This window comes from Tamandua tetradactyla, chromosome 2 (assembly GCF_023851605.1).
Source record: "Tamandua tetradactyla isolate mTamTet1 chromosome 2, mTamTet1.pri, whole genome shotgun sequence".
In the NCBI taxonomy this organism is placed as follows: Eukaryota; Metazoa; Chordata; class Mammalia; order Pilosa; family Myrmecophagidae; genus Tamandua; species Tamandua tetradactyla.
The window spans coordinates 53802575-53824816 of record NC_135328.1 but is presented as its reverse complement, the minus strand read 5'-3'; the positions used below and the strand labels follow the sequence as shown (position 1 = coordinate 53824816).

Genomic DNA, 22242 nt, shown 5'->3' with positions numbered 1-22242 from the left:
GAAGTTCCCAATGGCCAAAGATGACATAATTTGAATATTTATAAGGAAAGTTAACTGTAGTGGGCTGAAACACCTCAAAAATACTTAAATTTATGAATTCATAATAACACTACAAAAGAAAAACAACAACAAAAACCTAATTGGTCTCCACTTGAGGGTATTAGGAAACCAACTCATAATTTTGAAAACTGGTAAATAAAGGCAAAGAAGCACACATTTACCCTGCCTTTCCTATGAACTGCACTACTGAGTACCCAAACAGTAGGTGAGGGGAAGTTACTTTTATAGAGGTATTCAGCTAACTGAATAAGGAATGACAGAATTAGAATATCAGAATTTTGCAAGCCCCAGGAAAGTAATGAATCTAGGTATTTGGTATCAACAACTGCTAAAATCACACAGAAAATCAAGTTTTGTGTATCTATTGATGAAAAAGCAAACCACCTCCTATGAAGCAGTCTTACCAAAAGAAAAAAAAGGCAAACCTCAGTTGGACCAAGCTGTCCAAATCCAACTAACAATTTATTAGAAATCAACTGAAGAGAGAAGAACATATTATACTCACTGGGAACTAGAATGTGGGGAACTCTAAAAGATAAATAACTAGGGCTTTTCATCAAATAAATAGTAAGGGAGATAAAGAATTGGAAAGAGAACCCACAGATTAAAAGAGGCTTAAGAGACATACTAACTCACTGCATTATGTGAGCCATATTTGGATTTCAATTCAAACTGTAAAAAAAGATGACTTTTATGATTCAATTGGGAATTGAACACTGAATGGATATTTAATAATATCCAAAAATTACGGGGAGGAGGAACATTGTGATTATGTTGACTTAAAAATCATCTTTAAGAAGGGTAGTGAACGGTGGCTCAGTGGCAGAATTTTCACCTGCCAAGTCGGAGACCAGATTCAATTTCCAGAGCCTGCCCACACCAAAAAAAAAAAAAAAAAAAATCATCTTTAAGAGACATAATGAAATATTTGTGGACAAAATATGATGTAGGATTTGCTTCAAAATAATAAGAATCAGGGGAGTAGACAGGGTATAAATGAACGGGATCAGTTATAAACTGATGATTATTAAAGTTAGACGATGGGCACAAGGGATTCATCATGCAATTCTATCTTCTTTAGTGTTTGCTTAAATTTTTCTTAATAAATTAAAAAAAACTAAAAAAAAATTGTTACACGAGGCTTCAGAAGGTAGTATCTGATAAAACTAAACCACACTGTACAGCATTCTGTGCATAGAGGAAAACTCTAGAGGTCTGCAGGTCAGCTAGCTGCCCTGACAAATCCAAGTAGCAAACTTAGAATTAATACATAAAGATGGATATTTTTTTAAAAAAAGAGTTAATCTGTATCTGAATTATTTTGGAAGAAAAAGCTTTCTTTAACTTCATTTTGGAGGAAAACTTGGGAGGAGATTTTGAGATGAGAAAGGAAAAAAAAAGAAAGGGAAGCAATAAGGAGGACAAGGAAATATAAAGAGCAAGAAAGAGGTAGTAAAAAAAAGCAGAGAGAGAGAGAAAGAAAAAGAGGGTAAAAGGAGCTCCTCTCAGGCTGTTGTGAACTGGGCAGCAGGCCCTTACCCCAGACGTCGGACTTAATGGAAAACTTGTTGTAGGCCAGACTTTCGGGCGCGGTCCATTTGATCGGGAACTTGGCTCCAGCGTGGGCTGTGTAGGTATCTCCCGTCATTAACCTGCTCAGGCCGAAATCAGCCACCTTTACCAAGTGGTTTTCCCCTACCAGGCAGTTTCGGGCAGCAAGATCCCTAGGAAAAGAAAAAATTTACCCATGAAAGTTCCTGGGTAGCTTCCCAGATTCACAAACCTGCTACCATTGAGTAAAGGCACAATAACGACAATGAGAAAATAGACTGGTCTTCCCCCAAACTGTGTTAGCCCTCTCACTGGGGAGTAGTGCCATTCCCTCCGCAAACATGCACTCCTACCATGGTGAGAGGCAGCAGGATGCGGCCTTAGATGCAGTTCTCTGGCCTCATTACCTGGAGTAAGTTAACTAACCTGAGGTTTAGTTACCTCACCCAGAAAATGAAGATAATAACAACAGTGCCTTCCTCTTAAGAGTTGTTGTGAGCAGTAATGAATTAATATATAAAGTACTTTTGACTGGCCTTGAGCATAATAAGTTTTTTTATAAGTTATCATTACCATATACCAAGCACGGGTGAATAAATGCAATCCCTGATCACAAGAAACTCAGAGTGAGTCTCCTCTTGGTCTATCCAGAATCTAAAGCCCACAGCATTCTTTACCCAAACTGTACTTCTTACGTTTCTCTTTCTTCCTGATGCTCACCCAAATATATTCTAAAACTCTCTTCTGTATAATCAGGAACCTTGATGCCTGATCCTCAAAGGAGGTACAAATCTAATCTTTGGTTCATGAATGTTAACCATGAAATCACAAAGCAAACTGGACAGGAAGAACGAGAAGTAGGAGCAGCTTAAGACGATGGCTGTGTAAGACAGGTTGCTGATACACAATCAGAAAGAAATTAAGTATAGAAGGCTTGTGCCTAATAGGATTTTGGTAAAGCATTTTACATTTGCAAGAATGAAGAGGGAATGCACCTAGCCACACAAGCAAACCAGAAGTCAAGAAATCTCAATTTGAAGCATCAGAGGGTTCACTTTCTGGAGTGACAAGAGTATATGAATCAGTCGCTTACGGAGCATAGAAAATCTGTCTTATAAGGAACCACTAGCATTTCACACATGATACTCTCATTCCTCACTATAAAATTTCATGTACAGGTTTCATACTTCAGTTAATTGGGCAGGAAAGGTCACAACTGTGGCATGGAGAACATCTTGTATAAAATACTCTGGCAAAGCCCATCAGGCTCGGTCCCACATATGCCATTACTTTGCTAGGTAACCATTTCCACTGGCAAAAAATGCAAAGGCCAAGATAATTGTGGCACACTTGAAGGTCAAAACACTCCAGTCTTTAAAACAGCAAAGGTGCTTAATTTAGGACCTACACATATCAATTCTGACAAGAGTGGAAACATCCCTGAACCAAATGACAGCAAGTTAAGTGGAGAATGAAATGCTAATAAAGAGGAGGGAGCGGGCAAAAAAAGCCCACAGAAAACAAAACCCATACACTGACTGCTACCACAAGTTTATGTAAAAGCAATGCCAACTGCTCCCAGGAAGAGGTCATTACTGATGAACACCGGCCTTGGAGGAACAATGAGCACTCTATTTCAGAGGGAGCTGTGATTATTAGGAAGACACCTTTTATGAACTCATTTAATATTCCACTTAGTTAAAAATGGTTCAGAAGTGAAATATTTCTTGCCCCAGCAATTAGCTACCCCACTGGTCCAGGATCTAGGCCTGACTGAATTTAGTTTTGGATCCATGCCTAAAACCAGCTATACTAGGAAATAGCATTTGCTATTTCCTAAAGTCAGAAGCCAAGTCATAAGACCGTGGATTTTTTTGTAAAAGGATGTCTGGGTTCCATGCCTTGTGGATCTGTGGGGAGGGATGCTTGGTCAGGCTCCTACCTGTGGATGAAGTTTTTCTTCTCCAGATACTCCATGGCCGACGAGATCTGAGTGGCCATGTATAGCAGCACCACAGCATTCACCTCCTGCCGGTTACACTCTCTCAGGTAATCCAACAGGTTCCCATAGGTCATGAACTCAGTGATTATATAGAATGGGGGCTCCCGGGTACAAACCCCTGCCAAAAAGACAAGAAGGGCTTTAGTGTGCTGCTCTCCTCTCGACTGAATAAGCAACAAGAGAACAGGCACTAAAGAAAAAGGCTTCTGAAACAGATTCTGCTTCTGCTTCTATGTCCTGGGCCCTTCTGATAGTGTTCTAATTTCTAAAATGGTTCCAAGCACTTTGATTTGAGATTGTGCTCTTATGGGAAGGACATGGCCATGCTCTTTTCTTCCTCTCAAGCCAGTGAACTTCAGCTTACACAGGAAGAGGCTACCACTGACTTCGAAAGCAAAAACGAGGCCCCACATCAAACAATAGAAACCACTGTTAGTTCACCCTCAAATCAGCTCAAATGGTCACGTCTATTTACAAAATCACTTGAACAAGAAAATTTCAGAAAATTCTTAAGTTTCAGAAGTCAGTTTGAGATTGGCATTCTCTGACTGCTTTTAGGTATCAATTTAAAGTAATAACATATTATCTCTGTCTCACCTACACACAGGCACACACCATCCCACACAGGCCTCTTTTTACCAAGGGCTACATGGTAGTAGAGAACAGATGTCCAAATCAGAAATTTTAATGTAATAAGCTCCTTATCTCTTCTTTACTAGCACCTGCATCACCCCATAGGGTTTAATTAAAAGTTCCTTCCTCCAGAGCTCCATACGCTTACCAAGTAACTGTACTAAATTAGGGTGTTTGATCTCTTTCATTACTGCAGCTTCTTTCAAGAACTCTTCCACCTCCATGGTGTCCTCCTGCAGAAAAAAAGTAGTGAAATTATTTCATTAAGGAAGGATATTTAAGTGGAAGAGCTTGACTTGAATGGCTAATACAAACTTGAGCTTCAATATACAACTGCTCTGGTCATCAATTCTCCACTGCCATGTTGCTCTGAACATTTAGCCCAATGACAAAGCATCACCTTTGACGCTGAATTTCTGTATTCTCACCCAGAGCAACAAATCAAATTTGCCTTGGATATGTTGGTAACTTATTTCTAGTGGCTACTATGCAGAATATATTTGCTCAAGAGGTAGGGTGGGATGGGGGAGATATATAGGCAAACACCATCAACATGTACTTCCTTGCCATCAAACTGACTAAGGAATCAAAATCTGGACTCAAAACTAAGGAATATCTGGTTTCCAAGGGTTTTAACACTCTTTTTTTTTATTTTTTAAATTAATTAAAAAAAAATTTTTTTAAATACAACCAAAAAATGCAAACGTTCTTAACTTATGATCATTCCATTCTACATATGTAATCAATAATTCACAATATCATCACATAGTTGCATATTCATCATCATGATCATTTCTTGGAACATTTGCATCAGTTCAGAAAAAGAAGTAAAAAGACAACAGAAAAAAATTCATACATACCATACCCCTTACCCCTCCCTTTCATTGATCACAAACAAACATTTCAATCTAAATTTAACATTTGTTCCCTCCATTATTTATTTTTATTCCATATTAACACTCTTAATATAAAAAAAAATATGAAGAATCCGAAAAACACCTGACTTAAGGGAAGAGACCTGTTATGCACTGGTGACACAAAAAAATGTTGCATTGCCAAAGAAGAACAATATCCTACAACACGGCTGAAACAGAGAATGCTAAAATACTTAAGAATGTGGTGTCAAACGGCTCTTAATGAAACCATCGCACTCTGTCAGGCCAATTACTCAGATTCTAAAATAATCCACAATAGTAGCTTCCCTAATAATGGATTTACAAGTATCACAAGTATACATCATATTTTTTAGCAAGTTCATTGTATCTAAATGCCAGGAGGGATGAAAAGATATTAGCAAATGCCCAGAGCAGATGTGATAATATATCTGCATTTCTATTCTAGGCTGAAGTCGGAAGACCTATGGCCATCTGGTCCTGAGGTGCACCACAGGACTATAAGAGCTTTGCTTCGGCTTAGAAAAAAGTACCACCCATGAACTATTGGTAACCTCTTTTTGACTTAAAAAAACAAACCCACTGTTCTATGAACTGACCAGTAAAATAAGAAACAGGTAGGTGGTAGGTAGATATGGTCTGTCAGCTGTGAGAATTTGGCTATATGACCAAAGAATGAGTGAGATACCAGATTTCAACATGGAGTTTGAGTTTGTCTGAAGAGAGATTATGGACGTGGGAGCTGGGGGATGGGGGTAAGACTTTTTGAAAATTATATTTCCTTAGAAGGAACCCTTTATCAACTTCGTTTTAAATGTAGAAACTTATACATCGTACCTGTCCCTTTGGGAGTCAAAGAGTTAAAGTGTCCTTACTTTATAAAGTATTCCCCATTATTGCCCCAATTCCTACCCTCCTCCCACCCCACGTGGGAAAGCCTTCTAGAGGACAGGTCAACCTTTACTGAGAGCTCTCCTGCTTTGGTCAATCATGTTTACAAGTGAAGCATGACCAATGAGAGTATGTGTCAGTCTATTACCATTTAGCTTAGGGCTCCATGAGGCTGAAACTTAGAAACAATTTATTGCTCTTTAAAAATAGTGAGCTGCTCTTAATGTCAATTAAACATCGTTGGTAGTCACTGTGTCAAGCTGTACAGGGGAAAAGAAGTCATTCCTGCCACTACCCTATTGGCTGCTGTATTCTTCTGAGTCCTCTCTGCTCCTTACCATGCTCAGCAGACCATGCCATTTTTGGCATGGAGTGCTCTGATTTACCAGGGTGACACACTAATGTCAAAGGCTGGGGAGTGAATGCCTGCTAGAATCAGGGAATTTAATGCTGCTCACGTAAAGAATTGGGGGCTTGAAGAATCTTGCTTGGCTGACAGTATGTTCAAAAAGTAGCTCTAAAATGAAGCTTTGTAGACAGGTGGAGTTTTTGTTTTTAAAAGCACCACATAATAAACTATGCACAAAGAAACAATTTTAGAAATACCATTTGGTCTTACGGTTACTGAGCCTTCCCAGAAGAACTATTATGTACTTCTTAAAAGGCATGGACATGCAAAAGGAACAATATGGCTTTGAAAGGCATCTCTTTTTTTGTCTTTCTCTCTTTCTACACATACACATATGCAGACATTATACATAATTCCTTATTTTTTTTCCTTCCAGGAAAATCAGTGTGAACTTGTCTCCCCCTGCTGGAATCAGACCTACTTCAATTTATAATTAAATTAGTAAAAGCAACTTATGCTTATAGTTGTATTAAACTGGAACGTCCCTGATGCTACCTTGTTACATTCCTTTACTTTTTTTTTTTTGGTTTTTTTTATTAATTAAAAAAATTAACAACAAACAAAACATTAAGATATCATTCCATTCTACATATATAATCAGTAATTCTTAATATCATCACATAGTTGCATATTCATCATTTCTTAGAATATTTGCATTGATTTAGAAAAAGAAATAAAAAGACAACAGAAAAAGAAATAAAATGATAACAGAGAAAACGACTGTTTTTTTAAGACACTACGTTTGGGGCCATTGGTTGTGCAACAATGGTAGCTGATACCCTACCCCATTCCATATGATGCTGCTCTCCACTAGCTCAATATGGCCCAACTACACTTGTTATTAATCAAATTGGAAAGGTTCATTCCTTCCTTAGAATCCTTATACTAGATGTTTTTTCTATTTGGAAGGTTTTTCTCCCTGATTTTTTTGCACAGCTGCTTCCTTCTTGGTACTTAGACCTCAGAGGTCTTTTTCCTACCTCTAGACAATCTCAAGTAGTCAATGTGTCAATCTATCACATCACCCAACCTCAATTTTCTATACAGAATACTTATCACAATCTAAAATTTTCCTCTTATTTAAATCAAAGGAATTTTATATTCCTTTGTCCAATTAGAATGCAGGCCCCATGAACGCCACGGTGGCCTCTGCCTTGTTACTTTGAGTCCCAGCACCTCTCCACGTGTCCAAATCCTCCTCCCTGCACTTCAATATATAGTTCACTCCATAGTGAAGCCTTTACAGACTTCTCCAAGCAGAGATTTTTTTCTCTCTTTTCTTCCCGACTTCTTTATACTCACTATGGACTCACTAGACTCACTTACACACACTAGTAGTATCATATTTTTATTTGTAAATAAGGACGACAATAACCCTATTCTTTATTGAGGGCTCAGCGCTTGTGAGTATGTTAAGGATTTTTTTTTTAATTTTTTATTAATTAAAAAAAATTACAAGAAACACAAACATTCCCAACACATACACTCAGCATTTCACAATATCATCACATAGTTGCATATTCATCATCATGATCATTTCCCAGAACATTAGCATCAATTCAGAAAAAGAAATAAAAAGACAACAGAAAAATATAACAGGAAAAAAAAATTTTACAGGCCATACCCCTTACTGATCCCTTTCATTGATCACTAGCATTTCAAACTAAATCTATTTTAATATTTGTTCCCCCTATTATTTATTTTTATTCCATATGTTCCTCTCATCTGTTGACAAGGTAGATAAAAGGAGCATCAGACACAAGGTTTTCACAATCACACAGTCACATTGTGAAAGCTTTATCATTATACAATCATCATCAAGAAACATGGTTACTGGAACACAGCTCTACATTTTCAGGCAGTTCCCTCCAGCCTCTCCATTACATCTTGGATAACAAGGTGATATCTACTTAATGCATAAGAATAACCTCCAGGATAACCTCTGGACTCTGTTTGGAATCTCTCAGCCATTGACACTTTGTCTCATTTCGCTCTTCCCCCTTTTGGTCGAGAAGTTTTCTCAATCCCTTGATGCTGGGTCTCAGCTCATTCTAGAGTTTTTTTCAATCCCTTGGTGCTGAATCTCAGCTCATTCTGGGATTTCTGTCCCACGCTGCCAGGAAGGTCCACACCCCTGGGAGTCATGTGAGTCTGCCTGCTGTGTTGGCTGGAGAGAGAGGCCACATCTGAGCAACAAAAGAGGTTCTCTTGGGGGTGACTATTAGGCCTAATTTTAAGTAGGCTTGACCTATCTCCTGGGGGGTTAAGTTTCACATGAACAAACCCCAAGACTGGGGGCTCAGCCTATAGCTTTGGTTGTCCACACTGCTTGTGAGAATATCAAGAATTCAACTTGGGGAAGTTGAGTTTTCCCCCATTCTCACCATTCCCCGAAGGGGACTTTGCAAATACTTTTCCACTCACTGATCAAATTGCTCTGGGATTCATCATGGCATCACCTGGACAAACCAACAAAATCTCATGTCCTCTCAGCATCAAAGGACTGAGAAAAACCCTAGAATGAGCTGAGAATTAACATCAAGAGACTGAGAGAACCTTCTCGACCAAAAGGGGGAAGAGTAAAATGAGGCAAAGTGTCAACGGCTGAGAGATTCCAAACAGAGTCGAGAGGTTATCCTGGAGGTTATTCTTATGCATTAAGTAGATATCACCTTGTTGTTCAAGATGTAGTGGAGAGGCTGGAGGGAACTGCCTGAAAATGTAGTGCTGTGTTCCAGTAGCCATGTTTCCTGATGATGATTGAACAATGATATAGCTTTCACAATGAGACTCTGTGAATGTGAAAACCTTGTGTCTGATGCTCCTTTTAGCTACTATATCAACAGAAGAGTAGAACATATGGAATAAAAATAAATAATAGGGGGAACAGATGTTAAAATAAATTCAGTTTGAAATAGTGGTAGGTGAAGGCGAGGGGTAAGGGGTATGGTATGTATAGTTTTTTTTTCTCTCTATTATCGTTTTATTTCTTTTTCTGTTGTCTTTTTATTTCTTTTTCTAAATCGATGCAAATGTACTAAGAAATGATGAATATGCAACTATGTGATGATATTAAGAATTACTGATTGTATATGTAGAATGGAATGATTTCTAAATGTTTTGTTAGTTAATTTTTTTTAATTAATAAAAAAAAAAACAGACAAAAAAAAAATCTCATGTCCTACACAAAGTTCCACGTACTTAAGGTGTTCAATCAACTATCTACATAAGTTATATTAGGAGATGCACTAGTCAAAGTATAGATTTGTACCAAATAAACATTTTTTGCTTTAGTCTCTCACATTAGTTGAAATTTTAAAATATTAAGTACTATCTATTTTCACCACACTGCAGCAATGACATTCTTTTGTTCTTCCTCATGCAAAAACATTTTTTAAATTTGTACATTTAGTCACTATCATTATACACTCTAGGCATTCCTAGATTACACCATCTCAATCTTTATCGTCTAACTTTCTTTGTGATTTCATTTATGCCCCAGCCCTCCTCCCTCTATCATTCTCATATGCAGCTTCATTCAGTGTTTTAACATAATTGTATTACAGTTAGATAATATTGTGCTGTTATTTCTGAGTTTTTGTATCCAGTCCTGTTGCACAATTTGTATCCCTTCAGCTCCAATTACCCAATATCTTACCCTATTTCTATCTCCTGATGGTCTCTGTTACCAAGGAAATATTCCAAGTTTATTCACTAATGTCAGTTCATATCAGTGAGACCATACAATATTTGTCCTTTTGTTTCTGGCTAATCACACTCAGCATAATGTCCTTAAGGTCCATTCATGTTGTTACATACTTCATAACTTTATTCTGTCTTACAGCTGCATAATATTCCATCTTAAGTAAATGTCACAGTTTGTTTAGCCAACTGTCTGTTGATGGACATTTTGGCTGTTTCCATCTCTTGGTAATTGTTAATAATGCTGCTATAAACATTGGTGTGTAAATGTCCATTTGTGTCCTTGGCCTCGTGTCCTTTGAGTAGAGACAGCATATAGATGGGTCCTGTTTTTTAATCCATTCTGCCAGACTATGCCTTTTGATTGGAGAGTTTAATCCATTAACATTCAGTGTTATTACTACACAGGTAGTACTTTCTTCTACTATTTTGCCTTCTGGATTTTATATGTCATCTCTAATTTTCCTTCTTTTTACCTTTACTCATAGTCTTCCTTTCTACACTTTTCTCCACACCTCTCTCTTCTGTCTTCGTATCTGTCTCTAGTGTTCCCTTTAGTATTTCTTGCAGAGCTGGTCTCTTGGTCACAAATTCTCTCAGTGATTTTTTTGTCTGAAAATGTTTTAATTTCTCCCTCATTTTTGAAGGACAATTTTGTTGGATATAGAATTCTTGGTTGGTAGTTTTTCTCTTTTAATAATTTAAATATATTATCCCACTGTCTTCTCGCCTCTATGGTTTCTGCTGAGAGATCTGCGCATAGTCTTATTGGGCTTCCCTTGTATGTGATGGATTGCTTTTCTCTTGTTGCTTTCAAGATCCTCTCTTTCTCTTTGACCTCTGACATTCTGATTATTAAATGTCTTGGAGTATGTCTATTTGGATCTATTCTCTTTGGGATACGCTGCACTTCTTGGATTTGTAGTTTTAAGTCTTTCATAAGAGTTGGGAAATTTTCAGTGATAATTTCCTCCATTAGTTTTTCTCCTCCTTTTCCCTTCTCTTCTCCTTCTGGGACACCCACAACACATATATTCATGCGCTTCATATTGTCTTTCAATTCCCTGAGTCCCTGCTCATATTTTTCCATTTTTTTCCCTATAGTTTCTGTTTCTTGTCGGATTTCAGATGTTCCGTCCTCCAGTTTAGAAATCCTATGTTCTGTCTCTCAAAATCTACCATTGTAGGTTTCCATTGTTTTTTCCATCTCTTCTACTGTGTCTTTCATTCCCATAAGTTCTGTGATTTGTTTTTTCAGACTTTCAGTTTCTTCTTTTTCCTCTTTCCTTGCCTTCTTTATATCCTCCCTCAATTCACTGATTTGGTTTTTGATGAGGTTTTCCATGTCTGTTCGTACATTCTGAATTAATTGTTTCAGCTCCTGTATCTCATTTGAATTGTTGGTTTGTTCCTTTGACTGGGCCATATCTTCAATTTTCTTAGTGTGATTTGCTATTTCTTGCTGGCATCTAGGCATTTAATTACCTTAATTAGTTTATTCTGGAGATTGCTTTCGCTTCTTTTATCTAGGGTTTTCTTGCTGGATGAATTTGTTGTCTATCTGTTCTTTGACATTCCATTCAGTTTTATCTGGACCTTTAGCTTAAGTTTTGTTTAACAGAGAAGAATTTTTCAGTTCTTGTTTTCTTGTTTCTTGCCCTGCTTGTATGGTGCCTTCCCCGCCACACACACTTAGGAGGGTCTACTTAGATATTATAGACCCCAGCCAGATTTTCCCAGACCAAACTGGCCTCCTATCAGGAGGAAAGAGTCACCTGCGTCAGTTTTCCCCGAGGGTGGGACCCAGCAGGTTGAAAGACTTTTCTGTGAAGTCTCTGGACTCTGTTTTTCTTATCCTGCCCAGTATGTGGCGCTTGTCTGACTGCAGGTCCCACCAGTTTAAGATGATGTGGTACCTTTAACTTTGGCAGACTCTCCCTGCTGGGGGCATGGTGGAGACAGAGGAGAGGTTGTAGGCTGGTTTTAATGGCTTCAAATTACCAAGCCCTGGTGTCTGAATTCCTTGATGGAGGGATTCCAGCTGGGTGGGGCTTCACCCCTCCCCTGGGGAAGGCACAGGCTCCAGATAAGCCCCCAAAAGAGCTTACTTCTGCCTATGCCTGGGGCAATTGCAGCCTGAAAGGTCCTGCCACTGTATCCAGAGGCAGTCAAGCCTTTGTAGATACACAGCCATGAAAACCTGTTTCCTTTTTTTTTCCCCCTTTTTCTGTCAGTCCTGCTCCCTTGGCGCTGGGGCAAAAATGAGCAACCTCCGCTTTGATCAGGTTCACCTAAGCTGGGGGCCTATTTTTAGTAGTCAGAATTTGTTAATTTGTTCCACAATTGGCGTTTGATTGTGCCCAGTCCCTGCTGCTGGTAAAGTCCTTTCCTTTCCCCTCGTGAAGTGGCCTGTGGGGGAAGGGCGCTGGCCTCCACAGCTTTGGGAACTCACGGTTCTGGGGGGTGCTCGCAGCCGGTCCAGCTCATCCAGACTGGGGTACGCTGTGTGTCTGGTCACTCTGTGGCTCCGGGAGCTGTTCTGTACTGTTTCTGGTTATTTAGTAGTTGTTCTCACATTCCTTTACTTTTATTTACAAGTTTTCCACCATACCTTTGAGGAGAGTTCTTCTACGTTTACAGTTAAATATGACTAATTCAGATTAATTAGGATGATGGAAACAGAATGAGTAAAAGTTCTGGATTTTCAGCCTTGTCTCTGCTGAGCCCGTGTTAGGGAGGGAGATGGGTTTCTTGCCCAACCCAGATGTGGATAAACATCTTGGATGATACAGTGGAGTGGTTAAGAGGATGGCTTTTGAGTTACACTCACCAAACTCTGCTGCACTTGCTGTGTGTCCTTGGGGAGTTACTCTTTGAACCTTTGTTTCCATATATGGAAAATGGAGAACAGCATTATTCACCTCACTCATGAACAGTACCGACCAAGTACAGTGCCTAGAATTAATCAGTGAGACTGCCTTTTACTATCATTATTAAGGGAGTTGATCTCCATTCCTGAGAAGTACATAATGCTTGTATGAAAGAAAGCCTAGTTCTTTCATTAATGCTGGATTTTTGTCTTTCTCACAGATAAATTTTTCCCAGACTCAATGTCTCATAAATATTTTTAAATGAGGTTTATTCTTTCAACTCACTGGCCTCACCCCCATGTGTAAGCATTTTACAGCATAAAAAAAGAGGACTGTTTTTAAAATTGGCTTGGTATCCCCAGTGTTTCTATATAGCTTTTAGTGTTCTCAATGCCTCTCACAGCAGGGATTCCTCTGGCCTCCGAGAAGGGCTCTTGATTACAGATAAATTGGATTAGTTTCCACATCTTTTTCTGGTTCTTAACTAAATATTAGGTGAACAAGGTTGCAAACACAATGAAGTCCCATCTTTCACCTATCAGACAGACAAGGATCAACAATTTAAAAATACACTGTGGACATGGGGCACAGTTTCTGAGCTAGACTGAGAAATGCGGTTCATGAACCAAATGTGGCGCTTGAAGCTCAAGTGAAAAGTCCAAACAACCTCAAAGAGGACCCCTAGAAACTCTGGTCCCCAAATAGTGTGGCTGTATTCAGCTTCATGGCCAGAAGGGAATCCACACAGGAACCGATCATCTTGCAAAACAAGTGCAGCATGACAAGAGCAGACTCAGTGTCATGCAGCTTCCCTCCCTGACACACAGATCCCCTTGTAAAGTCAGAGAGCCACTGCATGTGTGACCATCACATGCTAATGCTGCCAGGGATCCCTTTCCTTTGCTGCACATATCTGAAGCTCTCCAATAAAACCAATTTCCTGGGGTGAGGGTGGGGCTGTGGGACATGATAAAACAATTACATTAGTGAGGGAGGGTAAACAGGCACTTTCTAAACACCACTGGTAACTTGCAAGCTGATTCAAACTCCTTGGAGGCATTCTGAGAGTACAGATGAAAATCACAAATGTCCATGTTCCTTGATCAGTGGTTCTATTCTTAGGAGTCAACCCACCAGTATAGTTTCAGCAAGGTGCAAACAAGGACAATCCCTGAGGCACTGTTTGAAATAGCAAAATAATGGAAACAACACAAATGCCCACTGAGGATTGGTATATATTAAAATATATCCATACAAAAATGAAGCAGTCTTAAATACACTATAGTATGCTGCATATGGGTTAAAAATATACAAACATGTGAACTAGCTCTAGAAAGACATAAAAATTCAGTGTATAAAGACACTATGTACATTTATCATCTATTTGAAAAAAGTCTTAAAATTTTGCCACAATGTTATTTTCTACTATCTTAATAGTGAATGTTAGTTCATGAGTCAATCTTAATGCCACAACTATAACAACAGCAGTCTTTTCCAACTTTCATTACTTATATAATTGTTTCATAGAATAAAAACTAACTTACAAATAAACTTGGAATACAAGTCATTTAAAAAGTGGGACTTCTTAATTGAGTTTTACTTAACAGCTGGTTCTCTTAAAAACATTCTTCCCTTAACATAGCACAAAAGTAAAATTAAGCCTAGGTCCTGCTGAATACTGTCAAATTCTAACTAGCAGTTCCAAATCAATAAGCCTTTGCTGTAATTCCAGTTTCCCTTCCATAAGGGTCAGCCTAGTGCCTTCTTTTTTCGCATGTTTTTTTATGGTCTTCATTATGCTCTAAAATGAAGACCATAGTTACTACCCAGTTCTAGTTACTACCCAGTAACTAGTGGTTCAATATGGAGTACTGGTTAAAAGTGGGGTCTTGCTCCCTCTGCTGGTTAAAGAATATTTTGGCTTTGCTTATTCGGTTTTCTTTCTTCACCTTTTAAGGGGCCAGCAATACAAAACAGGCAGGAAAGGAAGATGGGGAGGAGACTAAAAGACACTTGTTAAGTGCCTAGTAAGGGGTTCCACAAAAAGAAGTGATTAGTGAGAACTGTTGAACAAAAGAAGGCTTGGGCTAGACTAGAAGGATTTTTTTTAAGGAATTGTGAAAATAAAAGCAGATCATAGTTATACCTTGTGAGTGATCTTTGGGAAACTCAAATCTAATCACGTCATTTTTTTGCATCAAACTCTCCATTAGTCCCTCAGTGCCTCCAAGATAATATCCTAGCTCCTTAATTGGTGTTGGGTGTCCTCTATGATTTATTGGGCCCCTCTCTGCCACTCCAGCTTCTCTCCCCTTCCTCTGTTTCCTTGGTCAAATTCTGCTCCTTCACCACAGCCCAGGCTCACAGTTCCCTTCCTGCTTCCTCCCCACCAAGCAGACTTCAACAGTCACTCCTTCACACATTCCTTTGTGGTGACAGAATTCTGAGCACATCTCTCTAATGCTGCACTAATCACACTACATGACAATGATTATTATATTTGCCTATTTCTCCTACTAACTAGGCTATAAACTGCCTGAGGTGAAGAACTCTAATTCATTTTCACAATTCCAATGTTTAGCCCAGAGCTCAATAAATGTTCATTAAATTAAAATCTGAAACTTCTACCTGGAAGATGTCCAAGAGTCCTCAAGACAACCCCAATCACTGCCACCCCCTGCCAACAAATGTCAGTGTTGCCCCAATGACTAACTAAGGGTTCACATTCAATAAAAATGTCAGGAAGTCACCTTCAGATTCCAGGACTAAAAAATGTTATTTTTTTCTCTAAAGCAGTCATTTTATGTCAGCCACAAATCAGATTCACATTTTACTGTGCCTTTAAGTGACAGTATCGGATGAGTAACAGAATCCCTAGAAAGGCAAGCATTTTGGCTACAGCAATCTCAAAGTGTGCAAGTAACTGACTTTTGAGAAGCACAAACAAACTTGGGTCCCTTTTTCCCAGCAGTGGACGTTTAGGTTCTTTTTCTTTTCTAACAGCTACAAAAAAGGGCTAGGTCAATGTAATCAGAGTTCATTTGGAAGAAATGAAAATACTGCAGGTCAACACTAGGGGACACTCTTACCATAGTAAAAGCACAGACTGCAGTTTGACGGCCACAGGTTGAAAATTAGAATTTCCTTCTTTGGTGCCCTAAAAATTTCAAAGAACTTCAAAAAAAGGGGGGGTGGGAACCCACACCTGGAAATCATAAACACTACTCATAAGTTGAGAAGGGGAAATCATAGTTAACAAGAAAGAATGTACGGTATCTGAGTTAGCAAAAAGCTAGTTTCCTTTACGCATTTTAAATGGAGCACTTCCACATCTCTTATTTCTAGAAGTCTGGGCACACAATGCAGAGGATTTGGAACCTGCTAAGAACACCCAATGCACTAGCCTTTCAAATCTGCCAACAAAAATCCAGAAAGGAATCAAACACATTTTGGTTAAATCTCTTTTAAAAACACAGAAAGCTTTTTCCCTCCTTATCTTAACTCTCAGTAGGAAGTGATCCCTGTGCCATATAGTCAAATCCAAATAGAGCTGAAACCAATGATTTTAAAAGGATCTTTCCACAGAATGAAAGAACTTCTCCAAACAATTAATATTTTTACACCAAAAAAACATAGCACTTCTCATCTCTATTCCTATATGGAAATACACCCAAGGTGACGTGAATAGTTCAACAGGTACAAAGAGACATAGCAACATTCAAAACTCCAAGAGTCAACTTCCAGGCATAATTAACCTCTTGGGACTGTTTGCAGAAGGCAGGCTTTCTGGGAAGGTGCATAACTGAACACCAGCAGATAACTAACCATATTTAACTGAGGCACCATCAGCAGTGATGGTTCTACCTACCTTCAAGGTCTTCACGGCCACTGTCAGACTGTATTTCTTCCACACTCCTTCATACACCTCTCCATACTGGCCCCCTCCCAGCTTGTGCTTCATGGTGATGTCTGTGCGCTCCATCTCCCACTTGTCGTAGTTAGGAGAGACGCCATAGACGGTGGGCTTATTGCGCTTGGGGGCTGGATAATGGAGAGTGGTGATCAGCCCATCTGCTACTGTGGAATGATGATGAACCAACTCAGCCAAAGTGTTGAAGCGGCTCTCTGAGGAGACGTAGAGCTGAGGAAAACAGGGAACAGCCTTTAGTACGCAGAGCAAACAAGAACTCAAACAATTTCAATAAACTAGTTTTGACGAGCCTTAATTTATTGTACAGCAAAATGCCAAACAGCTCTCTTGGAAGGACTGAATGTTTAGAAAATCACTTATATTGGTTTTCTCTACATGTGCTACAATTTACTTGCTAAAACAGAAAGACACAGTAAAATGCTTCACAGACTTTGCCTCTAATCTCCCTCTGCCTGAATTCTTCTGCTCCTCTAATCTTTATATGTCCAGTTCTTTCTTATCATTCTGAGGCCAGTTTAAATACTCAAGAAGTATTTCTTGACTACATAAAGTTGCCACCCACCACTAGTTACCATTATTACCTGGCTTCTCTCTGCATTGCACTTACCACCAGCAGATAAACTTCTTGTTTATTTATTTGTTTGAGTAAATCTGTCTCCATACACTAGAACGTAAGCTTAATGAGGGCTGAGCTCTAAACTTTTTAAAATCCTGTATCCCATGTCAAGAATATGAAATGAATACATAATAGGCATGCAAAAAGTATCTGTTCATTAAAGTAACGAATAACAGCAATTAAGTATTCGCTGACTGGGAAAAGAATAATTTACTTAATTTATAACTTACAAATGGATACATCTAGAACGAAACACAGATCAGAAGATGAAAATCATTAAACAGAACATCAATCTCCTTCACATTCCTACCCTCTCACTTTGGGCTAAGTGGGAAGCATGAGAGGCCACAAGTCTTTCAAATCCCACAGTATGAGACCCACTAGGGAGCCCCCCCAGTGATGCCCAGAGCAGAGTAGAAGCACTCCCTGTCAAACAGCCAAGTAGGAGGATAGCAACAAGGAGGAGATCACACAGGCTTTTCCACCCCTAGGGAAGTAAGTAGAAGGAATTTAAGATACAAATATATTCAGGCCCTATCTGAGAGCTACAGCAGGCCCTGTGCAGTGAGCTCCTCCACATGGAATTCTCCTCTAGACACAACTGAGATGGTAAAGGAGGAACAGCAGCAGGTTGGCAGAAAATAACTATGTGGGTGGTAACATCTACCTTTTTTCTTCTCCTCTCTCTCTTTTTTTAAGTGATATGGTTAAATTCCAGATTAAAACCCACACAGAACATCTGGGCTCCAGGCTCATGACTGAGTCTACTGGCTCACCAAGAGTACCCAAGGAACTCTAAAGGCAGCAAGGACACTTAAAGTAATGAGTAGGTGTTCAGAAGATTTGCTCAAACTGCAAAGACATGGGAATGATAGATATAGATTTGGAATAGTAATTACTAAATTATTACTGGGGCAGGAGGGAGAAAAAGGAACAGGCTCAGGCTTCATTAGATGTAATTTTAATAAAGAAAAAGGGGGTGTGGGGGGAGCCTGAAACACACACAGCAAAGTAGATTTGATAAAGTGAGGTCTCTGGCTATTGGTTATGCTAGTCTCAATTACTTTCTCTGTGTTTGTAATATTAAATAATAAAAACATTTTGAAAAGAAGGAAATAATAACAAAATATACAAGCTGAGCCCATCTATAGTCCTCAAGAGGGTTACAGGATTCATAAATAAGATTTCTTTTTTTCTAGCTTGCTTGGGAAGGTGACATAAAATTAAATGAATTTTTAAAAATCATGCGTATCAATGGCAAACACTGGTGTTACACAATCTTCAGGTAACTAAATAAAATTCTGAGAAACCCAAGACTTGTCCAGAACAACTTCTTTGCTCTGAGGAACTTCCGCACGTGAAGACAGTGGCCCTGGAGACGTGGACTTACCCCTCTGTAAGATGGTGCCTTTGAGTGGCAGAACCTTTCAAAAAGAGAAGGAAACCTACCAGGTGGCCGACATGAAGAGAAACCCCTAAATTAATTGCTCCAAGAAAATGCTGAGTCACACTCAGACTTATTGGAGGCATGTGTGTGTGCGCTCGAGTGCATGTGTGGGGTGGGTGGGCGAAGTCAGACACCGCTGAGACCTGCCATTACTTGAATATCCGCACTAAGATGTATACAATACTCTCTTCAGTGTCAGCACCATTATAAGTGCAATTCACAAAGAAAACTGAGTGGTACGTGGTGACAGTTCCTCATCACTGTCCGCTTTCAGGAAAATCTGTAAGCCATCCAATTACTTCACTGCAGGCTGCAAATGCTCCAACTCCTGTCTCCCAGTTAGCTCAGATGATGGTGTTCTCTACCAAGGAGAATAGAGAAGAAAGAAAAGCCATTCCAAGAAGACTCCCTAGAATCAGAGTGCCCCTCCACCACAGAAATCATCGGCATGGTGTGGAGCAAAAGCCCATTTCACTTGCAGGGCTCCTGAAACAGGCTCACCTGGGAGCAAGGCTCATTTCCTAATTACCTTCAGTCAGGGCATTAAGCACACAGAGTAAGCTTGAAAGGAACACTCCCCAAGGCCAGAAGATCAAGTTCTTTCAATCACACAGAATGCTAATGGCTGCTTCAAGCCCTAGTTTATGCAGAATTTGTTCTTGGTCTCATTTAATTCCCTCACAGACTACGTAGAGATTTCAGACTTATGGGATGTTTCACTGAATGGGCAAACTTTATTCTGTTCAATAATTAAATTTAAAGACCCTGTGACTTAGCTCATCTTTCAACATAAATTTACATACTGAAACTTATTAAATATTGAAACTACTCTTCCTTAAATGCACTGCATATTCAATTCACAGTCATCTTCTAAAAGTCAAGTCTGGTAGCTTCCTTCTGATTAGTTCTAGTTTTTGAACAGCATTGTGCCAGTGAACTGGGTAAACTTCATTAGGAATTCATGGCATGTTCAGAGAAGAAAGTGAAATTAGCATTAGGAATAGCATGTCATTATGCTATGCACTTGGTTATATAAACACTCAGGGCACTCAGTCAGGGCTGCTACCTTTTCCTAATCATGCAGGAACCTGAAAGATAGGAGCGGTCAAAGAAACTCACCAGAAACTGCTTCCTCCTGACAGCCAGACTCAAAGGCTTAATGGAGCTTAGACTTAGGCAACCTTTGGCTTCCTCAGACCCTGGAGTCCCACCTTAGACACAATGTTTACAGGCTACTGAGCCAGGAAGTAAAGTTTCCCCAGAGCTTCTCACACACCAGTAAGAAGTCAAAAGCCCAGCAGTATGTAATAATATTTCAAGTGTCTTCTACAAGGGAAGATTAGCTATGTTTTAGTAGGCTTTTCACCAGGACACTTGCACCTGTGAGTAAATTTTAAAAATTCAAGAGGTTATAGTTGGCCCATCCTACCACCTCTACTAAAGCTTACATCCAAATTCCACTCTTGTCAACATGAACCTGTCAATCAGCAGACCATCAAAATAAAAGGTCAAGTGGACACCTCTTTCAAGAAAAGGGAACATTCAATCAAGGGCTAAAGGAACTATGGAACTTGGCAGTGGCATCTTACACAAGAAGTATACAAATAAATAACCAGAACAACTAAGAAAGATTGAGGCAGGGAGTGATAGAGAAAAACCAGTCTTTACACCATGCTGGCAGAGAATTACAATCTTTGAAAAAGCATCAGAGGTGCTATAATAAAATCCTAGAGTATTTTAAAGACTTTAAAGACTGTCAAGATGCAATGGATTGATTTGTTATTGGTCTTTTAAGAGTCCAGCTCAAAACTCCCCAAAATTTTGGCTCTGAGCCCTGAGCTAGTGGCCCTGGGCTGACTGACCGTACATGCTACTTAAAAGTTCAGGAACCAAGGAAAGAGGTAAACAATGCAAGAGGGTGGAGACAGTAAGAAATCCTTTGGGACCTTATAGAAGAATCTCTCAAATTCAGTTGTGTTTTTAAAAAATTAGCTAATTTGAAAACTTATTCAACCTCAGACCCTCCTACCAACCTTAAATTTTCCCCCTTAGAAATCCAAAATGGATTACATCAAAGCTCTGCTATGTGAGAAGCATTTTTACAAGGCCAAGCCACACTGTCCCACATGTAGCTGTAATACCTCCCCATTCTGACACTGTTTTGCTCATTCTGGGATATCATCCCACCAAACACAGACCCCTCAACTGTGGCCCTCACAGAGGCAGATGGTCTGCCTGAAAAATCTAGGGCTGAGAGGTCTCCAGGTGTTTGGGACAGCTGAAGAGAGACTCTTTGTTAGGGAGGAGAGAGGGCAAGATGTCTAGGAAAGCTTGATGAGTTGTTCAATGGTGGATAATGCCTGATAAAATGAATTCTCTGTGTGCTATCATTCTACCAGGAATGAAAAGAACCCACCTAGCACTTACTGGTTTTTACACAAAGGGATTGACTTCCTCTCTGGATGAGTCTCAAATTCTGAAAATCATGTATCCCACATATAGGCTTTCTCCCTTTGCCCCACTCCCCACAATCAGTGAACAACATTTTAGACCAACTCTCAGTTAATAAGTTGTCCAAATAGATCATGCCTACATTTCTGTTCCAAGAACGCTGATTAAACAACTGCAAGGTAAAAAACAAACAAACATTAGTCTCTTTAGTACAAACCTCAACTGATAACCTCTGTGCAGCACGACTTGCCTTGGATAATAGCACAGATGGGAAGCAAGCTGTCAGCTCCAGAAAATTACCTCCCTCATGGGTGGAGTACTCTGGTGTGCTGATTCACTAAAAAGGTTTCCTTATGGTCTGAAGGCTCTTTCAAAGGGTCCAATACTCTCTAGACTACATCCTGCATAACAGAAGAACCTAGTTCAACATCTGAGATAAGAACCATGACCCCAAAGTAAGCCAATTAAGCCAATCTCGAGTCATATATCAACAACAAACTACGCTGTCTACTATACAAACCACAGGGCTGGTAGTAAAGACGTATGCGATGATGGAAAGCATCAGATATTGTCAATGATCAGGATTTAGCTAGAAGATTTTAAGACGTGAAGAAAACACAAGATAAGAACGTAAGAAATCAAATATACATACGTACATATGGTAAAAATGAAGGTGTATAAGGAGAGCCAGGAAAATCCTAAAATATCTAAGAAGAGGGGGGACTATAGCCCTACCAGATATTAAAACATATTATAAAGCTACAGCAATTATAAGTTTGGTATTGG

The 22242-nt window shown here is 39.3% G+C and overlaps 1 protein-coding gene across 2 annotated transcripts in view; it reads right to left on the bottom strand.

The window, feature by feature from the left end:
* The window catches only part of ABL1 (ABL proto-oncogene 1, non-receptor tyrosine kinase), a 233068-nt gene that overhangs the window by 18669 nt on the left and 192157 nt on the right, over positions 1–22242 (bottom strand). For both annotated transcript variants that reach the window (XM_077147167.1, XM_077147174.1), the window contains exons 4-7: positions 16880–17152; positions 4395–4479; positions 3554–3731; positions 1600–1784 (exon numbers count right to left, since the gene is read on the bottom strand). In XM_077147167.1, the coding sequence (XP_077003282.1) occupies positions 1600–1784; positions 3554–3731; positions 4395–4479; positions 16880–17152 (721 nt within the window). The remainder of the gene's footprint in view (positions 1–1599; positions 1785–3553; positions 3732–4394; positions 4480–16879; positions 17153–22242) is intronic.